Source organism: Pseudochaenichthys georgianus, chromosome 21 (genome assembly GCF_902827115.2).
Source record: "Pseudochaenichthys georgianus chromosome 21, fPseGeo1.2, whole genome shotgun sequence".
NCBI lineage: Eukaryota > Metazoa > Chordata > Actinopteri > Perciformes > Channichthyidae > Pseudochaenichthys > Pseudochaenichthys georgianus.
In genome coordinates, this window is record NC_047523.1 from 25,825,962 (window position 1) to 25,848,418 (window position 22,457).

A 22,457-nucleotide genomic window follows, 5' to 3' on the forward strand; every position below is an offset into this window, starting at 1 on the left:
GTGTGTGTGTGTGTGTGTGTGTGTGTGTGTGTGTGTGTGTGTGTGTGTGTGTGTGTGTGTGTGTGTGTGTGTGTGTGTGTGTGAGTGCGTGCGTGCGTGCGTGTGTGTGCGTGTGTGTGTGTGTGTGCGTGTGTGGCTTCATGGTAACGGGAGCAGTAAAGCAGTAACATTTCATATTATACCACCCCTGATATACACCTTCGAGGGAGGCAGAGAACCAGCTGCCTTCTCAGATGCTCCATTTCCTCCCACCTCTTTCTAAAAAGAGACCTTTACCATATTCCATCACCATCCTTGCCATGTCACACTCTTGTCCTTTCAGCCCCCACTCCTTCACTCAAAATGACTCTCATAACATGTAAGTACCTTAACCCACAGTATGGAGTGCTTTTTCTCTCTCTTTCCATAAGCATAACGTCCAGCACGGTTTGTTCTTTTGTTCTCATTGTCTGCATGCTATATAGCTTTCTTTGTCCAGTAGAGAAAGTAAGAAGCAAACAGGTTTGAACGCACAAACACGTCAAAATGGAGCAGAAGCAAGTCCCGGCAAGCCCAGACACTGACTCCAACATTGATGTCCTTTATTGACACCGTGTCCAATAATAGCCATGTGAGAGAAACAAAGTCTACAAGGCCGTCCGCCACATGGCAGCCGCAGCAGGCCTGTATTAATACGAGGAAGTATTCTATAGAAAGATTAGGTCACATGGAACATCTCCCCCTCCTCTGACAGAGACAACCATTATATAGGGCTTGGTGGAACCGAAGCACCTGTTTAGTATTGGATCCATGCACACCGCTTCGCTTTGATCACATTGTTTCATCAGATAGGGGGAAATCTCAAAGACTAAAGGTTTGGATTTAATCGTAGCCTGCTGGAAGAGTTCCACGCCCAAATAACATGTTGCTGCTGCTGCTGCCAGCCCTGCATCCCACCACCTGTCATTAGCGCTAGCTGCTGTTTGAGGCTGCCAACTGCCCAGTCCCCCGGGTATCACTTATAAGAATAGTCTAGGATTTCATCTGCATCTCAGGATCATTTTCCACTCATGCAGTCACCTGAGTTTGTAAGGAAGAAAATAAATGCCAAGCAGAAAATGTTTGTTTTTTTGCTTCTACTTATTACATTTTCAGGAATACAACTAAAGTATTCTTCGGCCCCGACCTCAACATTAGCTGCCTCTCGGAAAACACACCCGAATATCTGACCCAACTGTTGGTGTCCAAGTAATGCTTGTTGGTAAAGTAGGCTCCATGTTTTGACCATAAGAATGTATGTAACAAAAAATAAGGTAATATCTCCATTTCTTCTAAATAGTTAATGCACATAATGATTGCTGACTATTTTAACAGTCAATTGACAACTTTGTCTTCAATATTGGCAGGAATGCTGTTTTTTCAGCCTCTCAAATATAGAGATTTCAACAAAACACACACATCACCTTGGACTTAATACAATTGGGATGAACATTACTCACTTTTCTGAAATGTTAAAGATAAAAAATGTAAACAAAAGATCAGCTCATTAATTGATGATGAAAACACTAATTTGTTTCTGCTGCATTGGAATTTGTTGAGTTTGTTGTTTCTTGATTCCTGCTTTATTTAGGATGTATCCGAATTAACAGATATTTTGGACAAAACAAGCTTTAATAAAAAAGTAACCTATGGGACCAATCAACATTAAAGTTAATTTCAGTAAACACATTGCTTCACTTTTATTTTTTAACATGATGCTTATAAATACTTTACATGTCCAGTCATAAATGACAGACATCTGTCTCAAGTCATTGTTTGCCAATTATAGATAGCACATATTGGTGTGGATTACAATTTTCACTAACCAGATTTGAGGGTGAAACTAATCCAGGTTTCCCCAGATGAGCGGTAACCCCCTTAATCCCCCCCCCCCCCCCCCCCCCCCCCTTCTGTCTGCCCAGTCAGCTGCCTGCATTCTGACGTCAGGCTCATGAAATACATCAATCTGCTCAGTGTATGTCTGTGCATGTATGTATGTGCTTTTTTCTGAAGGGGTTAGGGGGGGGGCTGACGATCCTAAGGAGATGCAACGGAAACCCAGTAAGCCTGGGTAACCGGCTGGTCCCGTCTAAGAATAGATCAGCTGGTAAACCAAAGGTTTGGGATGAACAGGCCGACAATTAGGCTTTAGCAAACAGGAATTCTTCACTAGATTGATTTCAATGATCAGACAGCCGAAAGAAATATCCTAGGTAACAGGTGGTGGCTGTCATTCCTAGTTTATGCTTTCTGAATTCAATGCAGCTATGGCTTTTACAACCACACCACACTTCCTAACAGACCTCTCTACAAAGTATTCTCCTACTTAATCATCGTTTGAATCTTGCAAAAGCCACAGACAGGGCCTCAGCATTGCAACACAGCCGGTGGGCAGCTTTACATGAGTAAAACAGTGGGGAGGGGCTGTATATTCCTTGAACACCTCTGGAGCTCTGACAGCAGACGATCCATCCAAAGAGTGTTCCTGCAGGGAAGACTTTGTACAGTTTCTCTTTTCTCCCCATCCTACTCGTCCTCTTCGTCATGATTCTCCTTAACCTCCAAATCAGCCCATAATTATGACAGAGACAGAGTGACGAAATCTTGAGATGATGTGGTGTAACAGCTGACCACAGCACAGGGGGGACTGGGCTGCGTCCTGACTCAGACCAACAGTCTACAGCCTCAAGCCTTTAGCCTCTTGCTGGCTACACCCAAAGACCAACACGACGGCACGCTTTGCCATTTTCCAAAGAAGAAACATAAGCAGAAAACAAGCAAGAAGGCAACTGCTGGAAAATGGCATTATGGAACCATGTAGCTGAGATAATCTCTTTAATTTAAAGAGAGTGATACCTCCATGCAACACTGCTTACACAGACCCCACAATCTGGCTGAGCAGGAAGACAGATGGGTGCTACACACACACACACACACACACACACACACACACACACACACACACACACACACACACACACACACACACACACACACACACACACACACACACACACACACACACACACACACACACACACACACACACACACACACACACACACACACACACACACACACACACACACACACACACACACACACACACACACACACACACACACACACACACACACACACACACACACACACACACCTAGTTGAAAGTGGCGCTGTGAGTACAATGGCTTGTACATCAGTACCATGATTTATTGTTTTACACAGTGAGTCAAAGTAACAACTCTGCCTCGTATTATACAAGGGTTTAACGCCAACGACTTCAACTCACATGCACACACATCCTCTCCCACACACATGTCTGAATGAGCCCATCTGTGAGCTCCAGTGAAACAAAAGCAGAGTTTTGTGGGGTGACACAGGCAGAGTTATGTTGTCTGTTACTCAGCGACATTCTGTCACATCAAACTGAAAATGCTTTACAGACTGGTCTGTCCGTCTCCTCGCTGCTCTTCTCAATCTGCCTGGTTCAATTTGTTGGTTTATCTGTCTTATTGTTTTTATATTCTCTTCCCACTTATCCTGCGTCTTTTATCTGTTTCACTCTCTGGTAGTGATACACCGGTAGTCGACACTCAACACACAACACAACCACACAGCTTTTGGGTAAAAGCCGCCCAAGGCCTTCTGAATCTGGGACGATTCCCAGCTGACATCCACTACCCAAAGGCTTTTTGAAGAGAGTGGTTGAATGTGCAGTAATCAAGCCAACAAACCTGTTTCCCTTTTCTGTGCTGCCAGCCAGCACACATGCAACATCTCAAGGCAAACAAAAGCACGCAAGAAGGGAACAAAGAGAGAGAAACATGAAGGCCAGTCAATAGACAGACGGTGGCCATTTCAGAAGAATAAAAGGACTTTCCCTTGGAAAACATATACAACAGAATGGATGCAGGCAGAGGCAGAAGCAGACAGACATTATCCTATTTCTGAGATGTTTGTTCATTTACCAAAACACATGAATGTAATTAATAAAGGATTTAAAATGATAGTGAGAACAAATTGCCAAAGGCTAAACATTGTTCCATCAGGTAAAATAGTAAACAGAGAACACACACAGCTAAACACACTCTCAGACAAACAAGGAACAAGTGGCACCGTACCTCATGATTACATTTCCCCCGTAGTTCTGGATGCTTCCTTTCCAGCTAACATCCAGAGACAATCAGCTGCGAAGATCTGAAACACTCAGAGAGAGAGAGAGGGAGAAAGAAAGATGGAGATCAACTTCCAGCTCTCTCTGCATCTACACCCATAGGCAAAAATCCTCCACTGACATCCCATTAGAGAAAAGGGGAAATAGAGGGAGAGAGGGGAGTGTGCCAATTAGGTTGAATGAGGGGGGAGTAGTTGAAAGGGAGAGAGAGTACATGAGTCAGTGAGAGAGAGGGAGATTTAGGAGTTTGTCAGGGAGTGAGCGTGTAGTTGGCGAGAGAAAAAAAACAGCGAGTGAGAAGGGAGTTTAAATCTTAAAAAAGCCCAGAAGCAGAGCTGGGAATGAGTGACACAGGACATCATACACACTACACTCGGTTGCGCTGTGTTGGGTGTTTGCATGATGTGTTAGTGTTAGGGGGAGGAGAACTAAACACTTAAACAATGGACTGAAAGAGAAACCATATCGAGAAACAGGGGGACAATAGAATTAGTGCAGAGCAGATGTGGGGAGCAAGAGGACAGTTCCTAGCTAGTACATGTCTTCTCATCCCCTTAGCTCGAAGGGTAGAAAGAGTAGCAGTAACAGTTACATTGTTATTGTTAAATGTGTCAGATAAAAAGTTAAAAAGTAGTAAGTAGGTCAGGTAGCCTATTATAACTTTTACAAGGAACAGTACCTTAAGCTACACAATAAAGTCCTACTGAAAGCACTAATTGGAACAACATCGCCTTTATTACCAACAATTAATTCCCTCTCTAATTCACAGACTGTGCATTAAACTGATAATCATATCAATATATAGTGTACAATATCATTTCACAGTGTACAGTAAAAGAAGTAGCCTAACAAAAAAGGAAGACACAACAACAATGACAGACACAAAAATGTGCACTGCATACTTCACGTTGAATCTTTCTATAATCTTTACTACTTTGTACATGTTTTCTAAGTTGTATATTTTGCTCATTCTAGTATTTGAACGGGTATTTACGCAACAACTCTGTACATAGACCATCTAGTAGACATTTCTGATGACCAACATTGAAGGTCCCATGTCATGCTTTTCCGGTTGTTACCCGTTGTGTGTCATGAAGGTTTTTATGCATGTAAACGGTCTGCAGAGTCACAAACCCTCAAAGTACACCCTGTAGCGAGTAAAACTCTAACACAGTCTATGCTGCCCCAGAATGCCTCGTTGGAGATTTCTCTTTTTCTTCCTAGGTACAGTGACTTGCCCATACCCAAACGCAGGAGCTCCAACAAGCCGTTTAGGATAGAGAGTGAATACACATACTATACAGAGATGCTGTTTGAGAAACCAATGTGAGTTTGGAAAATTGCACAATGTAAATCTATTCTAGTAGACCTCAACAATGGAATTATGATCAGTAGAAATGACCATGTCATGGGACCTTTAAGCTTAAAAAGTGACCAACAGAGCTGCGCTTTGAGCAATAAGCATTACAGTTTTTCTCGATTGCTAACACACTAAAATTATACATAAAGCACAATTATTTTAACTGACACTCAAAGAGCAAAACATCGGCTCAAATCTCCAAAGCTCTAAACATGTTTTCAGCTTTTCACACAATTTGCAAATCAACATGGCACTTTGTGCAAACCTCTGCACACGTTTCTCCACGTAAGACCATAGACTGTATATATAAAGCGTAAAACACAGGAATCTGACATAAAGTCACGTGTTAGCAGGTTTAAAACACTGATATTCAAAATGCCTCACACATGGACCAATCATCAAGAAACACGTTCCACCTGCCAAAAACGGGATAGCATGATTGTTGGCTCATCAATCAGGATGTTAGCACTATAAAAAGACCACAGGTGAGTACTTTCTTACAGCAACAATGGAAGCCAACATGGAACCAAGAGCAAGAGGAAGAGGAATAGCTGGGCTGAGGAGGAAGAGCTGGGCTGAGAGTGAGAGTGAGAAGAGGAGGAAGAGGTGGGTGAGAGTGAGAGGGGGAAGAATGAGAGGTGGAGGTAGAGCTGGAGGGAGAGGACGTGAACAAAGAAGAATAATCTCTAATGAAATGAAATGTTATCAACCATGGTTTGACGATGAGAGGCTGGACAGAGGGTTCAGCCTAATCTAAACCGATGTACTGTCGCCTCTGTAATCTGGACACTTAGACTTGAAAACAGGTTAGTTACCAGTTTGTAGCTCTGCATAATTCATGATATATCTGTGCTTATATCTGTTGTGTGAAACATATTTACTTCATTACTGTAATTGAATTGTTGGCATGTTGCATACTATAACTGTACAAAAATCCTGCACAATGTACTGTGGTAAACTTACTTTTATGTAACAGACACTGACCAACCACTATATATTTGTTGTTTATCTGAAGGACTGAGAAAAAAAGAGGTGCAGGTGGAAGGCTAAGGATTTCCCATGAGGCACAGGTAGCAGCAGAATAAAATGTGATTTTTTTTTTTTCAACAACTCATTTGTATTTCTTCATTTACTGTATTTCTGCATACTCAAGCAATCTTTCTCTGCAGAAACCTCTATGTACAGAGCATAGCCCATAAAAGATGAAAGTGCTTTAGATTATGCTCAGCAGTGTGTAGTGTCTCTTAAGGCGGGTAGAGTTCCCTGACAACTCTCCTTACATTCCTCCAGAGTCAGAAAAAGTTCAAGTTAACTTTTGGAAGAACCATAGAAAATGGAGTTGGGTGGTCAAACAATCTAGTATTATGAATGAAGTGTGTTACATTTGGTGCAAAAGTTTGCATTCGGTAAGTGCTTCATTTAGCAGGAGAAATTAGGTGTTTTGCACTTTGGGTGTGTGGTTTTGTGAATTGTGTTTAGTGTACTGAGCAAATTAAATAGATTAATGTTTATAGGCTTTGCAGTAAACTCGGCAGTAGCTACATCGTACAAACATAGGCCCTACTAGTAAACACAAATAAACAGCACATGTATTAGACACCTCATATACAGTGGTTGTGACGTTTTAAATATAATTCAAGTAGGACCTACCTTCCTAAAGAGCATTTTCGGAGATTTAGCACCGCAACGAAATCCTCAAAGTGTTCTGCTCGTTCAGTATCCCTCCAATACAACTTATCAACCCATCTTCACTCCTCAAATTCAAGGTCTTTGTTGCCAACAATGGTCTCACACTGAGTCACACACCTGAACAAGTTAGCACATGTTAGCTAGCTATACCCAGCATGCACCTGCTGCTGAAATTACGAGGAAATTATAAAATTATTCGACTATTTATTTCCTCATAATGTCGTAATTTAATCTTTGTTTTCAATTTTCAACCATGGTCTGGGGATGGAAATAACAAATGGTCTAATACTTTGTTTCAGAATTAACAAAATAAATGACATTCCCATCACCCTCAGCTAAACTGTTTGTTTAATGCGACTGAGCTCATTTGAGCACGCTTTAATGCTAAACTAAAATGGTGAAATTGGTAAACGTTATACACCTAAGCATCAGCATGTTGGCAATGTCATTGTAGGCATGTTGACATCAATTTAAAGCACCATTATGACTATTAGCAACCATGAACACTAGATTAACCACATTTCTGTACAAATATTGTCGCAAGAATATTTTTGACATCCAGGCTACCAACATGAATATACCTCAATTTATAGTAATCTGTGTTCTTATAATAATTGTGTTTTTTAGTTGTGTTCATGCTTACAGGGATCTCAAAAGATGCATGTTGATGCAATGTTACTGTAAGGCCATTGTGTTCCCTATATGTTTTTGAGCGTTGCGTAGAGATGAGGAGATCAGTTGACGAGTGTAAAAGAGAACATTTACAACGTTAACAAAGTGCAGTTACTCCCGCAGCCCGTTGATCTGTGTGAAGGGAGGGCATCTAAAAAAGAGACAAAAAAGAAAAATAATTTTATTTTTTATTTTTTTTAATTATTTAATTATTATAAAAAAAAAAATGTATTCACCCATTGAGAATATCCAAGAATTCAAAGTGAAATTCAAGTGAACAAATATCGAGTTTAATTAATGTTGTATGTGTTTTGTCTTCTGAACCGAACTCATTTACGGTAAAAACTGATTGTTGGTTCCGACACGCGCCATAATAACGTGAGAGAGGAAGAGAGCTGCCTGCAAAATAAATGATGGCTCAAAGTTCACTAATGAACTTTGGTTTTTAAAAAAAAAAGCCAGACTCCAAGAAGAGCCCCCACTGCCCTCATCAGCGACCTATACGATCATTTTCTGATAACGATTAAATAGTCCGCCTCCCTCTCCCCACGTCTCCCTCTCCCCACCTCTCCTGCTGCTGGGCTGTCAGAAGAAACATTTTTTTAACGGAAACCGCACGGTTCCCTCGTCCCTTGGAAGAGGCGGAGAGGTGGGTGTTTTTCATTAGTCTAGGACCTGGGTTAGATATGTATGCACTTAATTTAGGAGAGAATATCTCAATTGTTCTAGACTAATATGACCCCACTGAACAACTTGGGATGTGTGCCAAAATCTCTATCCGGGACGAAAAGCCCCAATATTACCACGCCCTTTTTGAAATGACCACGCCCCTTTTCATCGGAAGTGCTACTTCCGATATAGCTGTATCTTCTAAACCGTTTGAGCTACAGATTTTCTGAGGTGCTCAAAATGTTCAGAATGGCCATATCTAGGGGGAGGGGGGTATTAGAAATGTCTAATTTGATATTTTACGAGAATATTCTGTCCACTTATTACAATTGAGTTATCCTCTCATGAATTATGTGCATACATGCCTATCTTAACTTAGGTCTTCTACTAATTAATATAACCATTGAATTATATAAAACTAACTGCTTTTTGTTTATTCATAGCACCAGTGCTAAAAGCTGGAGAGAGTATGAGAGAAAGACTTATCCATCCAGTTTAACAGAGATAATATCTCACTGAAGTACAGCGAAATGGTAAGACAAGCTTTACTTTTTTATTTACCTACCTCTTCTTTCTGTGGGTATGCCAAGTAGTATATTGTATGGTGATACTGATAACCCATGTCATCGATAATGTTAAACATGTTTCTTTTATTTTCAGGATGTGGTACCGCTCGCTGCTCCTTCTGCTACACCTAAGCCGATCAAGCCGATCGATCTCGAGGAGTGCATCCTATGCCAGAAGACGAACCGATCTGAGTACCTCTCTAGTGGTGAAATTGGCAGGGGTTATATTGTTTCGCTTGCCAAACAAACAGAGAGTAATGACACTCGAGCTGCTAGGGTTCTTCGACTGACCGTGCAAGAGCAGGGTATCATGAAATACCACACCTCATCTTGCTACAGAAGTTTTCAAAGGGATATGGCTAAGACTGACAGCATAACCCAACCACTAGAACAATCAGAACCATCTCAGCAGGGGCCTATTAATGATACATCTGAGTGACACAGCAAGCGATTTAAGTCCAGTGTAACTACAAATGTCTGTATCTTTTGTGGTTCGGATTGCAAGACATTTAAACAGAAGAAAATACACACATTGTTCAGAATCTGTGAAAGGCCCATGGCCCAAAAACTACTAAATGCGGCCATGTTGTTCAAGGACCATGTGTACACTGAAACAGCGGCAATGTGTAAGCTAGATGATGTTTTTGCGGCTGATATCCGATATCACGACCAATGTTGTAAAGTCTATTTCAATAAATATCATGCTAAAATTGAGGAAATACTGAAAAACCTACATCTGCTGGTGGACAGTCCGGAGAGATATTCACAGGGTTGGGTTGTAACTTATGGTTGTAACCTATGGTTGTAACGGAATACATGTAACGGCGTTACGTAATCAGAATACAAAAATCAAGTGTATTCAGCTGGCGTTACATTTGAAAAACGAGTAATCTGATTACAGTTACTTTCGTAAACTGAAGTGAGTACATTTTGGAATACTTATTGGAATTATTGGTGGAAAAGTTTCCTCACAAAATGTAATATTCATTACCGGCAGAACTGTGTGCACACTGCACGGCGCTGCAGCATGTCTGTGAGCGAGAGAGATGCAGGGTGTCTGTGAGGCCCCGCCCCCGCACGCAGATGAGAGAGAGAGATCTCTTTTAAAATATATTGAAAGTTAGAAACAGAGATGGTTAGATAAAATGTGCAAGATAACGTTTATGTAGCATTTCTTTATTGTTGAAATTATGACATTTATAACGGGATAAAATCAAAGTGAATGGCCTGCTGCTGCTGAATGCATGGGTCAAGTGACTGTAAAAAGTTTTAAAAGTTATTACATCGTTTCAGATAATAATAATGATAATTCATTCTATTTAGGGGTGCCTTTCAAAGCACCCAAGGACACCTTACAATTCATAACATATTCTAAGGAAAGGTTTTAAGACAGTACAAAGAATGCAGCCCGGGTGATGTTTTTTATGTGGGGCGCAGATGAGAGAGCTGTCCAGAATGACACCAAGATGTTGTGTTTGTGCTCTTGATAAGCCATTAAAACAGTAAAATACGTGTCTCCTGTTCACCAAAACATACCCATCTGTTATGGAAAAATAAAGTATTCCAAAAGTATTCTAAAAGTAATCTGCCACCGGTTCTGATGCGCAGAAGAAAAATCTGGCCCACCCTATTTTTTACAGGCCCACCCTAAAGTACATTTCTGCCTACGCTACTGCTTGGAGCCATACAGACGCAGAGTGTGGGAGTCAGGAGATGAAGAGAAGAAAGGGGGCCAAATTGTGGAAAACCAAAATCCTTTTCTCCTCTTTCATATTTGATGTTTTTTCCCCTGTTGTAGGCCGATGTCCTTGTGGAAAAAAAGACCAAGAAAAAATTAACGATTTATAAGATGATCTTGAACAGAGACAACTTTTGAATCAGTTTTTTACTCTTTAATGCAAACATGCAGATTGCAAGCCTTACATTTCATGACAGTTTGGTTCCTGGCAGAGGCAGATATGAATTATAGATAAGCTTATATTCCAACAGATCCTGTCAGGGGAGAGAAAACTAAACCAGATCTAACGTTAACACTGTTTAAAACGAATAAACCTTTCATTATAATTGGTCAATCAGGTTTTTCAGATCAAAAGCAGTCAGTGTCTTTTCGAGCTGAATCGATCAAAAATACAGAAATGCTGGCACAGAACACGGTGTTTAGACTTTATAGTAACGGATGGCACGATCGTGGATGTTGGTAAACCAAATCCTCACTTAAATAAGAAATCCATGCAGTGCTGCTGCCAGTTCAGCTGGAGGGCTCTGGATCAGCCTGATTACTCTGGTCTGACTGCAGCAGATCAAAGTAATCCCCAAATACTAGAGAAGTACACAGAAAAACGGTGTTGTACACTGAAGCACACTGATATGATGTAGAATAGATGTAGGCTGCAGCCTATATTTTGTCAGTGTTTATGGGAGGAAATTACTGCGCATGTAAGTGTATTTATGTGCAAATCTATGTTGCAAAAGCTGCAGATTGACTAATTGTTGGTTTGCTGCAGAAACAGAGCTTGCTAGCTTTTAATATTTGGCTTCAGGGATCACCTTTAGCCACCCTCATCAGTCAGGCCTGTCCTCAAGCTCCCAAACACGGAGAGAGGGAGGATGGAGAAATGAAAAGGACAAATGGGGACACAGAGATGGTGGAGTCCGATTCTAAGGGATTGACTGATGATTCCACTGATTTGTACCTATGTCTCTTTAAAGGAGGCAACATATTTTGTACTGTGCTACTTGAGAATTGAACTAAAATCACACAAAACATTTATATATGAGGTTATCCTGCTTACTGTGAAAATACATCATTTTTAGTGATGTGCCTTTGAAAAAGAAGAAAACAAATATTGGCATGTATTTTTCTTGTTTAGTTTCTGTAAGACTGTTTTAAACATTTAAGGCATGTTTATTGTCAGCTCCAGCAAAAAATGTATTGAATGTGTTTATCCTAATGCAAAGTATGTTCAAACTATTACTAAACAGAAATGTAATTATCGTAAAAAATATATAACATTTTAAGTATGTATGTGTGAAAATAACATTTCAGATTGTTTGTGGGTTTGATCATATAAATCTATGCACTTGCCACATGTGTGTGAGTGTGTGAACGATACACAGTGCCAGCATGAGTACTCAGCAGGTCTCATTTCCTGATTCTCCAGTCAGACGCTGGTTTTTCTTTTGAGAGGCGAGCCCACAATGACATCAGCTTCCGCCAACACACCAGCCGTCACCATGGCACCACACAAAGACATTTCTGGCCATGAGGGAGGGGGAGCATCATGCTTGACACATGTATAGGAGAGGTCTGTGCTCCCCACTTCTCTTATACCCTCCTTCCCCCTACTTCTTCTTTTCCAATCGGTGTTTGTACAGCCGCCTGCTCTGTTTACCAGAGTATCAAAGAGCGTTTCTGACTTCCCTTGCTATTGGGCCTCTCTCTCTCTCTCTCTCTCTCTCTCTCTCTCTCTCTCTCTCTCTCTCTCTCTCTCTCTCTCTCTCTCTCTCGCTTCTCATCTCTCTCTCTCTCTCTCTCTCTCTCTCTCTCTCTCTCTCTCTCTCTCTCTCTCTCTCTCTCTCTCTCTCTCTCTCTCTCTCTCTCTCTCTCTCTCTCTCTCTAATGGCTACTAACTGCTATCCATTTAGTCCATCTGAAATCTTTCTTTCCAAGGCTTCTATTTTAGACCTTTTTCTTCCCTCCCCCTCTTTTGGACTCTCTTCATGTCAAATGGAGCCATGACTCCAAGGGCAAACTGCCTAGTGAAGGAGTGACCACCCACTGGGCTTTGTCTAACTCTTTGCCCCAACCGACAGAAGGCCTACGTACGTGTGTGTGTGTGTGTGTGTGTGTGTGTGTGTGTGTGTGTGTGTGTGTGTGTGTGTGTGTGTGTGTGTGTGTGTGTGTGTGTGTGTGTGTGTGTGTGTGTGTGTGTGTGTGTGTGAGAGAGAGAGAGAGAGCAGCGAGGGAGAAAATGGCTATAACAGGGTGGTGCGTAAATGAAAACCCAAATAGTAATACATTTAAGTATCAATTTCTTTCAAACAAACAGTTAGCTGGCTGAAAAAAAAACACAATATGCATGTTGTGACTGTGTGACTTTCAGACTGAGTAGATCCATATTTTAAAAGTAAAGGTGAGGTCAACATGACTAGGCTACTTTAATAACAAAACAAGATTGGGAAGAATGGAAGAAACCAAAAATAAAACAAACCTTCAATAATGCCACGATCTACATTTTAAAGAAAGGTCTATTAGGTTTTTCTCGTGATGTAACAGTTTGGTTTTTGCTCTTAGCACATGCGGTAAGCCAGTAGCATTATCAAAGGATGAGTGAAAGAAGAAAATTATACCATACAAATATTGGGGTGGGGAATAATGTCTCTTGTGCATTTTGCCATTGATCAAAATGTGTCTGGATCCTGCCTCAGATGTTACTCTCCCTCCCTCTTCCTAAAGCTTAACGTGAAGATTCCCCCTTGTGGCCAGCAGAGGAACAACACCCACCCTGATACCAGATGATGTCATGGCTTGTGCAAGAACTCTTTCTTTATTGCATCGGAATGTTTGAGTAGACATATATAGGTTAATCCTCATTGGATGATTAACAGATGATACATCAAACAACTGTTGTTTATGATTACATATCTGGAATAACAAAGCAGATGGAAATAACTATTTCAGTAATGCACTACAGGAGTAGATAAATGAACTAAACAGTATGAGAATGATACAACAATTATAATGCAGATATTGCCATGTGTGAATATTTATTTTAACACCCTTTCCCTGTTGTGTTGTAGAAATTACCATACTGATGAGGCTAGGTGTATGTATTTTTGAAAGAGTAAAGACTATATGTTATGTGACTCAGTCCTCTTCATGTCCCGTCAGGCTGAACACACAATGAGTGACACGTCTATTGTTCAGCCAATGCAGAAACGGTTGCTTCCTTATTCTTCACCTCACCTCACATATTGTCTCAGTCAGACGAGGTCACTAGAACTGTGCCTTGTTACTTTGATGGTACCCCTTTCCTGTCACAACAGCATCTCCAGGTGCACATTGTGGTTGTCACAATTTAAGTCAGTTTGACAGCACCCAGGAAGGTGGATTCTCCAGACAGGGACACGTTGGCGGTTGAACGAGGGATCAGCAGCTCCAGGTGGTCCCTGACCTCCAGCTTTACAATACCTGAGGGATGCAAATGACATTTGAGACAAATAACTGCCTTTTTTTAACAGCTTCACAACAATGCAGCCAATCCCCAGACACACACATGCTTGAGAGCTTGAATAATGAATACAAACACTTGCTGGCCTTCCATAACAGGTGTTGCAAAACAGCGTGAACTTGGCTTTAACAACAACTCAGACTAACCTCCGGTGAAGCAGGTGTTGTAAGCGTGCACAGGGTTCATGTTCTGGATGCAGCGGAACAAGATCACATACTGAGGCTCGTCTCCCACCACATTCCTCTTCCTGCGGATCACCACGTGACCCATTGCAAAGGTGCTGTCTATGTAGTAGACCTGTTCACATCAGAAACACTGGGTTACATCTGTGGTATGATGAGGCATGGCATGTTTAAACAGTCATGTGGGTTTTATATCAATTGCTACTTTGCTGCTTATTGAATATGCATGCAGAATTTACATGTCCTCTTCTTTATCTTACTTTTCTTCAAGGTTAACCGAATGTATACTAAGATCAAGCACACCCTTTTTTCTGCAATGCATGTAGGCATGTTCTCTTTTTTCTGATATCTGGTGTTTGGCAAACAGACTAGCAGCACCTCCCTGTGGAAAAACGATGCAATGACGCGAACACATGTACCTGACTGTACACAAAGTAGAATCCCTCCTCTCTGACTAATATGGTGTCTCCATCTTCCTCCAGTGCAGAGCCTCTCTTCAGTCCAGTCTGCCAGGGGATCCCTGTGTGTGGCTCCGAGTCATGTTCTGGAAAGATAAGAATATATCAGAAACCATGTCGAAGCATCAAAGATGGATACTGACTGTCATCCTGTTTCAGATCAGTTACTGGAGTCACTAATGATGGTGTTGATACATCAAGGGTGAAATGCTGTACTAATGCATATACTAAATGTCAAATTACAATCCAGATAAATCACTATTACAATTCAGAAAACTATCATAGTCCAGATCAAGCATTCTTTACCTTTCGAAAAGGTTCTCCTGTTATTGTTTGCCAACAACTGCAGGCAAGGCTGAGTTACTGTTAAAACACATGAGAAATGTAGAAATCTTAAAACTGGTCAGCTGTTTCCCAACAATATGTGCATTGCTTATTTCATGGCTGCCTCTCTTTTTCCATCTGTTCCTTCCCTTTCTCCAATAAGTTCATCTCTTTGCAACAACATCTACATATTGGTGTCCTGTACACCCCAGAGGTAGTTTAATAGTTCAAGCTAATGTTGAACACACTCACGCCATTAGTTAATAGTGGATGGTTGCATAATCTCACCACATCAGACTTCCTATTTGTCAAGTGGTTATCACCAAAAATGATGAGTCATTAGCACTTGGCTATTATACAATTTAAAACGAACAATGTCTTCTTGAGTTATGAGTTTTCGCTCATAACTCATCTGTTAGATGGTGTATGTAAAGACCTCTGAGACATTTTGTGATTTGTAGCTTCATACCTTAAATACCCCCTTAAACATCAGAAATGAAACGAGTCACCCTCAGTCCTTTTGCAAATGAACACATGGATTTGTAAAACTTTAACACTCTTGTTTCCCATGAAACTAAAGGACCTGATAACGGACTAACGGTTGCTTACAGTGGACTACCATGTTCAGGTGCAGCATGTCTTACCTAATGTCTCTGAACCAGAGACTAATCTTCTCCTCCTCAGCAGGGGAGACCCAGGTTGATGCATGGACTCATGGCTGTTTCTCCTACTAATATTATCAGTCTGAATGGACACAAAAAGCAGAAAAACAATACATGTTGGTAGAATGCTTGCCTTTCAAATCCTGTGCAGAAGAAGATGTCTTTATGGAATAGTTGTCTCTCACCTGGCTTCCATGCCTGGCCTCTTGTCCTTCTTCTCTCCTGCGATAAACCTCAGATTTGAGTCCCTCTACTTCGGCTCTGAGGGCCACCAGTTGGTACAGAGACAGAGCAGAAAGGGAGGAGGTGACGGCAGCTAGGGTCAGCAGGAAAACAGGCCAGGACAGCCTCCCTGCATCTGTCTTTTTTCCAGTCCCAGGCTCTACACCTGCCAAAACTGCCATCCCAGGGTCCATACAATTTCCCAACAGCTCACACTGATTGCATCACCAGACAGACGCGCTCGGAATGCTGGACGTTTGTTTCGGTCATTTGTGCCTCTGGCTTTACCTTATCGCCACACCAAAAGCTCCAGCAACTTCCTTAACTCTCATGTTATCCTTCAGTAGCCGGTTCCAGTTATGTCTGACGGATTACGCAGAACAAATACTGTAAAAAAAACAAAAAACTGCTTCCCCTATACTCTTCCGCTCAGCTAACCACACTGACTGCTTCCTGCCTCGACACATCTCTCTCTCTTCATCCCACTCTTTTAGAAAGATAGAACACATTCCAGCTTCTCAAAAAACAATATGATAGTTACAGAGTGGAAACAAACAAGAAGGAAAGCTTTCCAGATGGTGGGGAAAATAGCGGGAGAGAGATGAAGACATTATTAATAACATTAATTAAATGTGACAGCTACGGGAGCCAAGATGTACTGAAAGAAGGAAGTACAACATTTCAACTTTGAACGAAAAAAATGTAAAGGGCAAAACAAACCAAATGTGATTCCCAGAATTAAAAAAGTGAAGTGGTTACATTATGAAATCTTTAAAAAATATATAACAAGACATGCTTTTAATGTATCAATTTATTGCATGTTACAGTACAGAAAATAGAAAGTGAAAATGTGTACTTACAAAAAATGTTGTTGACATTGTTTGGAAATAGAAAAACAATATGTAAGATGGAAAATCTCTCAAACTGACTGTGTTATGTTGAGGATAAATATGAATCATTCAGATGTCTGACTGTTCAGATACTCCATCATGTGGAGTTACTGTAAATCATTGTAGATTAACACACACAAACACTGGGCAGGTCCATTAGATAAAGGAAACGTAAATCACATGCTAGCTTGCAAATGGAAATTCAAAATGATTCCAACACTTTCAACATCACTCATTCTACTCTAATAACAATCATATGAAAAGATACAAATATGTTCAATAGTGCATTTGCAGAAAACCTGGTAGATTAAGAAAACAAAATGAAGACACATTCAGTTTGATTCCATTTCTTTTCATCAACAGGGTGTTGGTACATGTGGCTAGAATAAAAACCCAATTCTTTAGTTAGAATTCATTTGCTTCAGGCCAGCCACCCTCACAATTAAGTGAATGATGACGTTGAAGTTCTATATATTTCCTGAATGAAGACATGTTGTCATGCAAACAGCAGAAGTGTGGAACTAAAATGAGTTTCTATTCACAAGGTTGAATCCAGATTGCATAATGTGCTCTACAACATATAATGGGATCAATCTAACTCTTTTATGGATTTGACACAAGTAAAACATGTCTGAAACTGTTGTTTGCCACTGGTGGCAGTAAGTCACACATAAAAGCGAGAAAAGAGACCATCTATACAGTAAATCTTGTAAAAGCACACAACAATTTACATTCATTAAGCCCATTTTTCCGTTTCACATTGATGCCAAGTTTGGTCTTTTGATGTTTGTTGAATTTTGTTCTGCATACTGTTTGGAAACAGTATCAAATATGGCTAAGTAGCCTATATCTGTATTCGAATGGCTTTAGAACCACTGCAGTGCAGCAGGCTGCATTTGGGAAGCAAAAGCAGGAAACAGTGTGCTCATCGTCCGGCTTTTCTCCCCCTGGAAGACATGCAGGAAAGGTTCATTAGCTCATCAAAAGCCCTCCAAGAGAGTAAAGCCTTTTTACCACATAAGCATGGGATGAGACGAACACCTAGAATCCTCCGACGACAAATTAGAAAGCTGATGATGGCAAACAAATACTCACATAATTCCTTTAAAATGCTCACACTTTATTTTGAGTTCTTAAATGATAGGCTCAGATCATTTCAAGACTATTCTATACAATACTCACATGCCATGTATTTGAGGGAGTAACTGGTCGCTGTAATCGATCCTTCTGTCTATACTGGCCATTAAGAATCCCTTCCTAGTGTGCTTAGACTGTAAGAAACAAGGGACAAATCCTGCGCTTGTAATATGAGGCTTCGCCCCGAGTTTGACGAAATGAATGTCATTTTCTACACTAAATCTCTTTTGGAACATTTTAGTTTGGGTTGAGGAGCAGGAAAACGATTTTTTTTCACTAGACCATCTTGAAAAAAATATTCATTTAATGTATCTTGCACAGACTGCAGAAGCCTTATATTTTATTTTATTTGCATGAAAAGAGAATGTTTATTTTGTCCACCATCTTTTCTTGAACTATCTTGGATTTACTTAAGTGCATCCCGTCAGTTAGGGAAGGAGGCTTCCACAGGCAACATTTCATTGTAGATATTGATGTGTTGTAGGTACTAATAAACTTGTAGAAAACTTCACCTATCCTTTAAATAATGAACCACAAACAGAGCAATTGCTCTTTACCAAACTACAGTAGCCAGTAGGGTGCTTAAAAAAAGCATTTTGGGCCTATTTAAGAGGGAAATGTACCTTATTCTGTTTTAACAGGATAGAGGATCAGGGTAAATATCTTGTAGCTTAGCCAAACCGCGCCAAACAGAAGCACTTTGACAGGAAATTATATCTCAATAAGTTATTTTAAATAGTCAGAAGTAATATATATGTCAGAGCCAACTCAAATATTTTGATGGCTGAATATAATTATTCAACAGCACAAGTTCTTTACGCAATTGTGCCAGACAAGATTTCCAAGTATTGCTCAGAAGATGTTAGCCGACATAACTCCAAACTCGGGTAAATTTGAAATTTAAAAAAAATGTAATATTAACGAATATATATACAGTATAGGCCTACATATCAGTGTTTTTATTTTATATGATGAGGTTAATTTTATTTCCAGTAGTAATCAGTTTAATTTCAGTAGACCCATTACAGATTGCTGTGGGAGTGACATGTCTTGCAGTACGGGCATGTATGATCTGGCTTCATTCATTTAAGGTCATAAATACATGCATTCATAGCGGCAACACAAAAGAACCCATGAGGACATTGTTACCCTCTCTTAAAACCTTGAAATAGTCAAATGATTTAAACAAAAGTTATATTTACATAAAGTGAAAAGGTAGAAAGAGTGAAATAATATAGAAACCCACACAAGCATAAAAAGGTACATTCTTTTCAAAAAAATTGAATAAGTACATCCAAACAATTACTGTGACAGCCGTCACTTCCTCCATCTTATAATCTGGAGTCAACAGTCATCCCTGACTGCTTATTTCAGATGATGGTTACACTAGATGAGGGCTGAGCACTCTCCTCGTGGGCGTGGCTCTTCATCAGGTCTTTAATGAACTGCTCCAAAGCAGCGAAGTAGCCTTGACACTGCCACGTGTCGTTGTGTGTGCCCTCTGGAAAGATAGCCAGGCGTTTAGTCCGCGCAGGGGACATTTCATACAGTTGCTTCATCATGACTGGTGGGATGAGCTGGTCTGACAGGCCGGACACGAACAGCGAAGGCATGCGGCACAGCGCCATCTGTCGATAGGACAGGAACTGATTCCTATAGCACCACAGGGGCAGCAGGCGCATGGGTATGAAGGAGAAGAGCGTCGCTGCCATGTGGGGGATGCTGAGGAAGGTGTTTTCAACAACAATGGCTGCTACGCGGTGAGGGTTGACTGACGCCAGGCGCACAGCCACAGCACCCCCCAGTGATCGGCCGAACAGAACGACCTTTGTCTTATCCAGATCGGGACGGGTCATGACATAGTCCAGAGTGGCCTCTGCATCCAGGTACAGCCCATCCTCACAGGGCTCCCCCTCACTCTTTCCATATCCACGGTAGTCCACCAGCACCACATTAGCTTTCAGATTGACCAGCATGAGCAGGGCGTTTGGAACCCTGTGTCCAATATTACCTGCGTTACCGTGGAAATAGAGGATGGTTGGTGGAGCAGAGGAAGTTGGGCTGCTTTGATTGCCAGAGGTGGCCCCGGGAGGTGTGTCGCCTCCTGTGTAGCGAAGCAGGATGAGATTAAGCTTCACACCGTCTTTGGTGCGAATGTACACATTTTCATGAGGGATTCCTGTTGGCATGGGAACGTAAAGTCGCGAGGAGGAGGGCTGGTCAGGGAAGTAGAGGAGCACATCCTGAAACTTGTAGAGGATGCCGGTCACAGACGCTAGGATAAGAGCTAGGAGAAAGAAGCCTCCATAGAGGTGGAAGGTGAGGATGAGAGCCAAGAGTGAGACTCGACAAGCACCCCAGGACCAGGAGGCCAGAGTCAGGGTACAACGCTCCACTGCCGCCCACAGCCTCCAGGGTTTCTCCATGGCGACACAAGAGCTGAGTCACTGGACACACACTCTGCAAATAAAGAAAGAACACAAGGAAGAGTAAAAGGGAGGTGCTTCAACATGAATGTACCTGATTAAAGAAAGTATTACTAAAAACATGGTAAGGATGTACTTATGCTGGCCAGAACATGTGGTCCACATTAAAATCATAGTCAATTCAATTTGTTTGTAGTATATGTAATTAAAAACGAATGAATATATCCTTCAGAGGCCAAAGTGATTGTTAAATGTTTATTTAGTGCATCAATGCAAAACCCCAGTGTATGTCAATTTGAGAAAAAACTAACAAATACTCACATTAATGTATATAAAAATTACATATCTGGTAAATGAGATACCGGGTAGATTAGTTAGTTTAGGCTTAAAACCCCCCTAATCAAAAAGCCCCCTTGGAAACTATTCAACTTCTGGGAACAACACCGTGCATCTCCATCCTGTGTTCAGGGCAAATCAAATGCTACGTGCCTGATCTCTGATCACAACCATCACTTGTCTGTCAGTGAGTTAAACCAACAACAGGGGTGGTGGCCACCAAGTCTGGATGAACTGAAACTTCACCTCATCAGGTGTGGTCAGTAGAAGTGGTAGGGCTTTCCAGAACCAGGAACAAGCACCACCAACGGGAATACGTTAAATCTACGTTAATGTTGCTGAATACAACATCAGGATACATTTATAAAATAAATGTAAAAAATACAAGACTAAAACAAAACATCTCTTGACCCCACCCACAAGGAAGAGATGTTGACAGCTGCTAGCAGCCTGGTGAAAAGCACATACAAGCAACGACTAACGTTAAGATAGCTATGAAAACTAGCACTATCCGGTAAACGATAACTTTAACATTACCGACAGCATTTATGGACTGTCAAGCTGAACTATTTCCGAAACGGCAATATACCAAGCTTTGAACTGAGTGACTATAAAACCGAAATATACGCTAGCTAGCTCGCTTAGCTCTGTAACAAGCATGCTAACTATCAAGCTAACCTATCCTATGACAGCGGCTAATGCTAACAGCACTGTTTTATGTAGCCACATATCTCTTCAATGGTTAGCTAAGTAGCCGCATACTCACCCTTCTCTCATTTTAGCACCTCAGCAGCATGAATATTTCACAAAGCCGTAACACATAGACAGCAAAGTTGCTGTCATGCGGCTATGTAGCAGTTAGGTAAATTACAGTGAAAGTTAACTTGTGAGGAAGCAAGGTGAATAACTGTCGACAGGAACCCGGCTAGCCACACAGCTGGTTAGCATCTAGTGTATCCCTAATAAGTTCCGTGTTGGTTGGGCTATGCAGTAGAAAGGTTCCTTCTTCTCTGAGGTTCAAAATCAGTTAGTGTTGCATTGCTGCCATCTTCTGGAGTTAGTTAACTCCTACAGTGTCTGGTGGGTGCGTTTATTGCTCCATCAGTCAAACATCTAGTCCACATCCATCATATTCCAGTAGTGTTTGGATCCTGAAAGTGTTTATAAGAACTGGTTAGATGCTGGGTGTGCCGGTCAGATAACGCTGTCCTAACTTAATGTAGTCATTATAAGGCTACCAACTTACTTTTCTCACAATTCATGTCAATGTATTTATCTTATTGTATTGCATTTATCTTTATCTTATCTTCTGATCCTAGTTGCCCATACATTTTTTTCTTCTGTATATTGTTTCCATGCCCTCTGATTTGTAAATGGTGGTAAATATGATTGTCTGATTTATTTTTTAACAGCTTACTTCTAGTTTGTCTCTCATTAACTA

At 41.0% G+C, this 22,457-nt stretch overlaps 2 protein-coding genes across 3 annotated transcripts; both read right to left on the minus strand.

Annotated features, from left to right (window-relative positions):
* Positions 1-13,676: 13,676 nt before the first annotated feature.
* tnfsf13b (TNF superfamily member 13b) lies at positions 13,677-16,661 on the minus strand. Of its 2 annotated transcripts, XM_034110588.2 has the most exons (6): positions 16,191-16,658; positions 15,988-16,087; positions 15,326-15,382; positions 14,981-15,105; positions 14,526-14,676; positions 13,677-14,339 (listed from the first exon to the last, which is right to left on the minus strand). In XM_034110588.2, the coding sequence occupies exons 1-6, from the start codon at positions 16,419-16,421 to the stop codon at positions 14,227-14,229; spliced, it is 777 nt and encodes a 258-aa protein (XP_033966479.1). In that variant the 5' UTR covers positions 16,422-16,658; the 3' UTR covers positions 13,677-14,226. The 2 variants fall into 2 exon arrangements, with proteins under 2 accessions (XP_033966479.1, XP_033966480.1); XM_034110589.2 differs by lacking the exon at positions 15,326-15,382 and having other exon boundaries at positions 16,191-16,661.
* Positions 16,662-19,431: 2,770 nt separating this feature from the next.
* On the minus strand, positions 19,432-22,006 carry abhd13 (abhydrolase domain containing 13). Its single transcript, XM_034109993.2, has 2 exons — positions 21,783-22,006; positions 19,432-20,714 (listed from the first exon to the last, which is right to left on the minus strand). Exon 2 carries the CDS (start codon positions 20,678-20,680, stop codon positions 19,625-19,627), a length of 1,056 nt encoding a protein of 351 aa, XP_033965884.1. The 5' UTR covers positions 20,681-20,714; positions 21,783-22,006; the 3' UTR covers positions 19,432-19,624.
* Between the last annotated feature and the right edge of the window lie 451 nt (positions 22,007-22,457).

What these genes read in the sequence shown, in the direction of transcription:
- tnfsf13b (XM_034110588.2), bottom strand. Translation starts at nt 16,421, where the DNA reads ATGGACCCTGGGATGGCAGTTTTGGCAGGTGTAGAGCCTGGGACTGGA. An exon ending in CTCTGGTTCAGAGACATTAG is followed by an intron (nt 15,383 to 15,987) that starts GTAAGACATGCT and finishes GTGTTTTAACAG; the next exon opens with TAACTCAGCCTTGCCTGCAG. An exon ending in TCTACTTTGTGTACAGTCAG is followed by an intron (nt 14,677 to 14,980) that starts GTACATGTGTTC and finishes TGATGTGAACAG; the next exon opens with GTCTACTACATAGACAGCAC.
- abhd13 (XM_034109993.2), bottom strand. Translation starts at nt 20,680, where the DNA reads ATGGAGAAACCCTGGAGGCTGTGGGCGGCAGTGGAGCGTTGTACCCTG.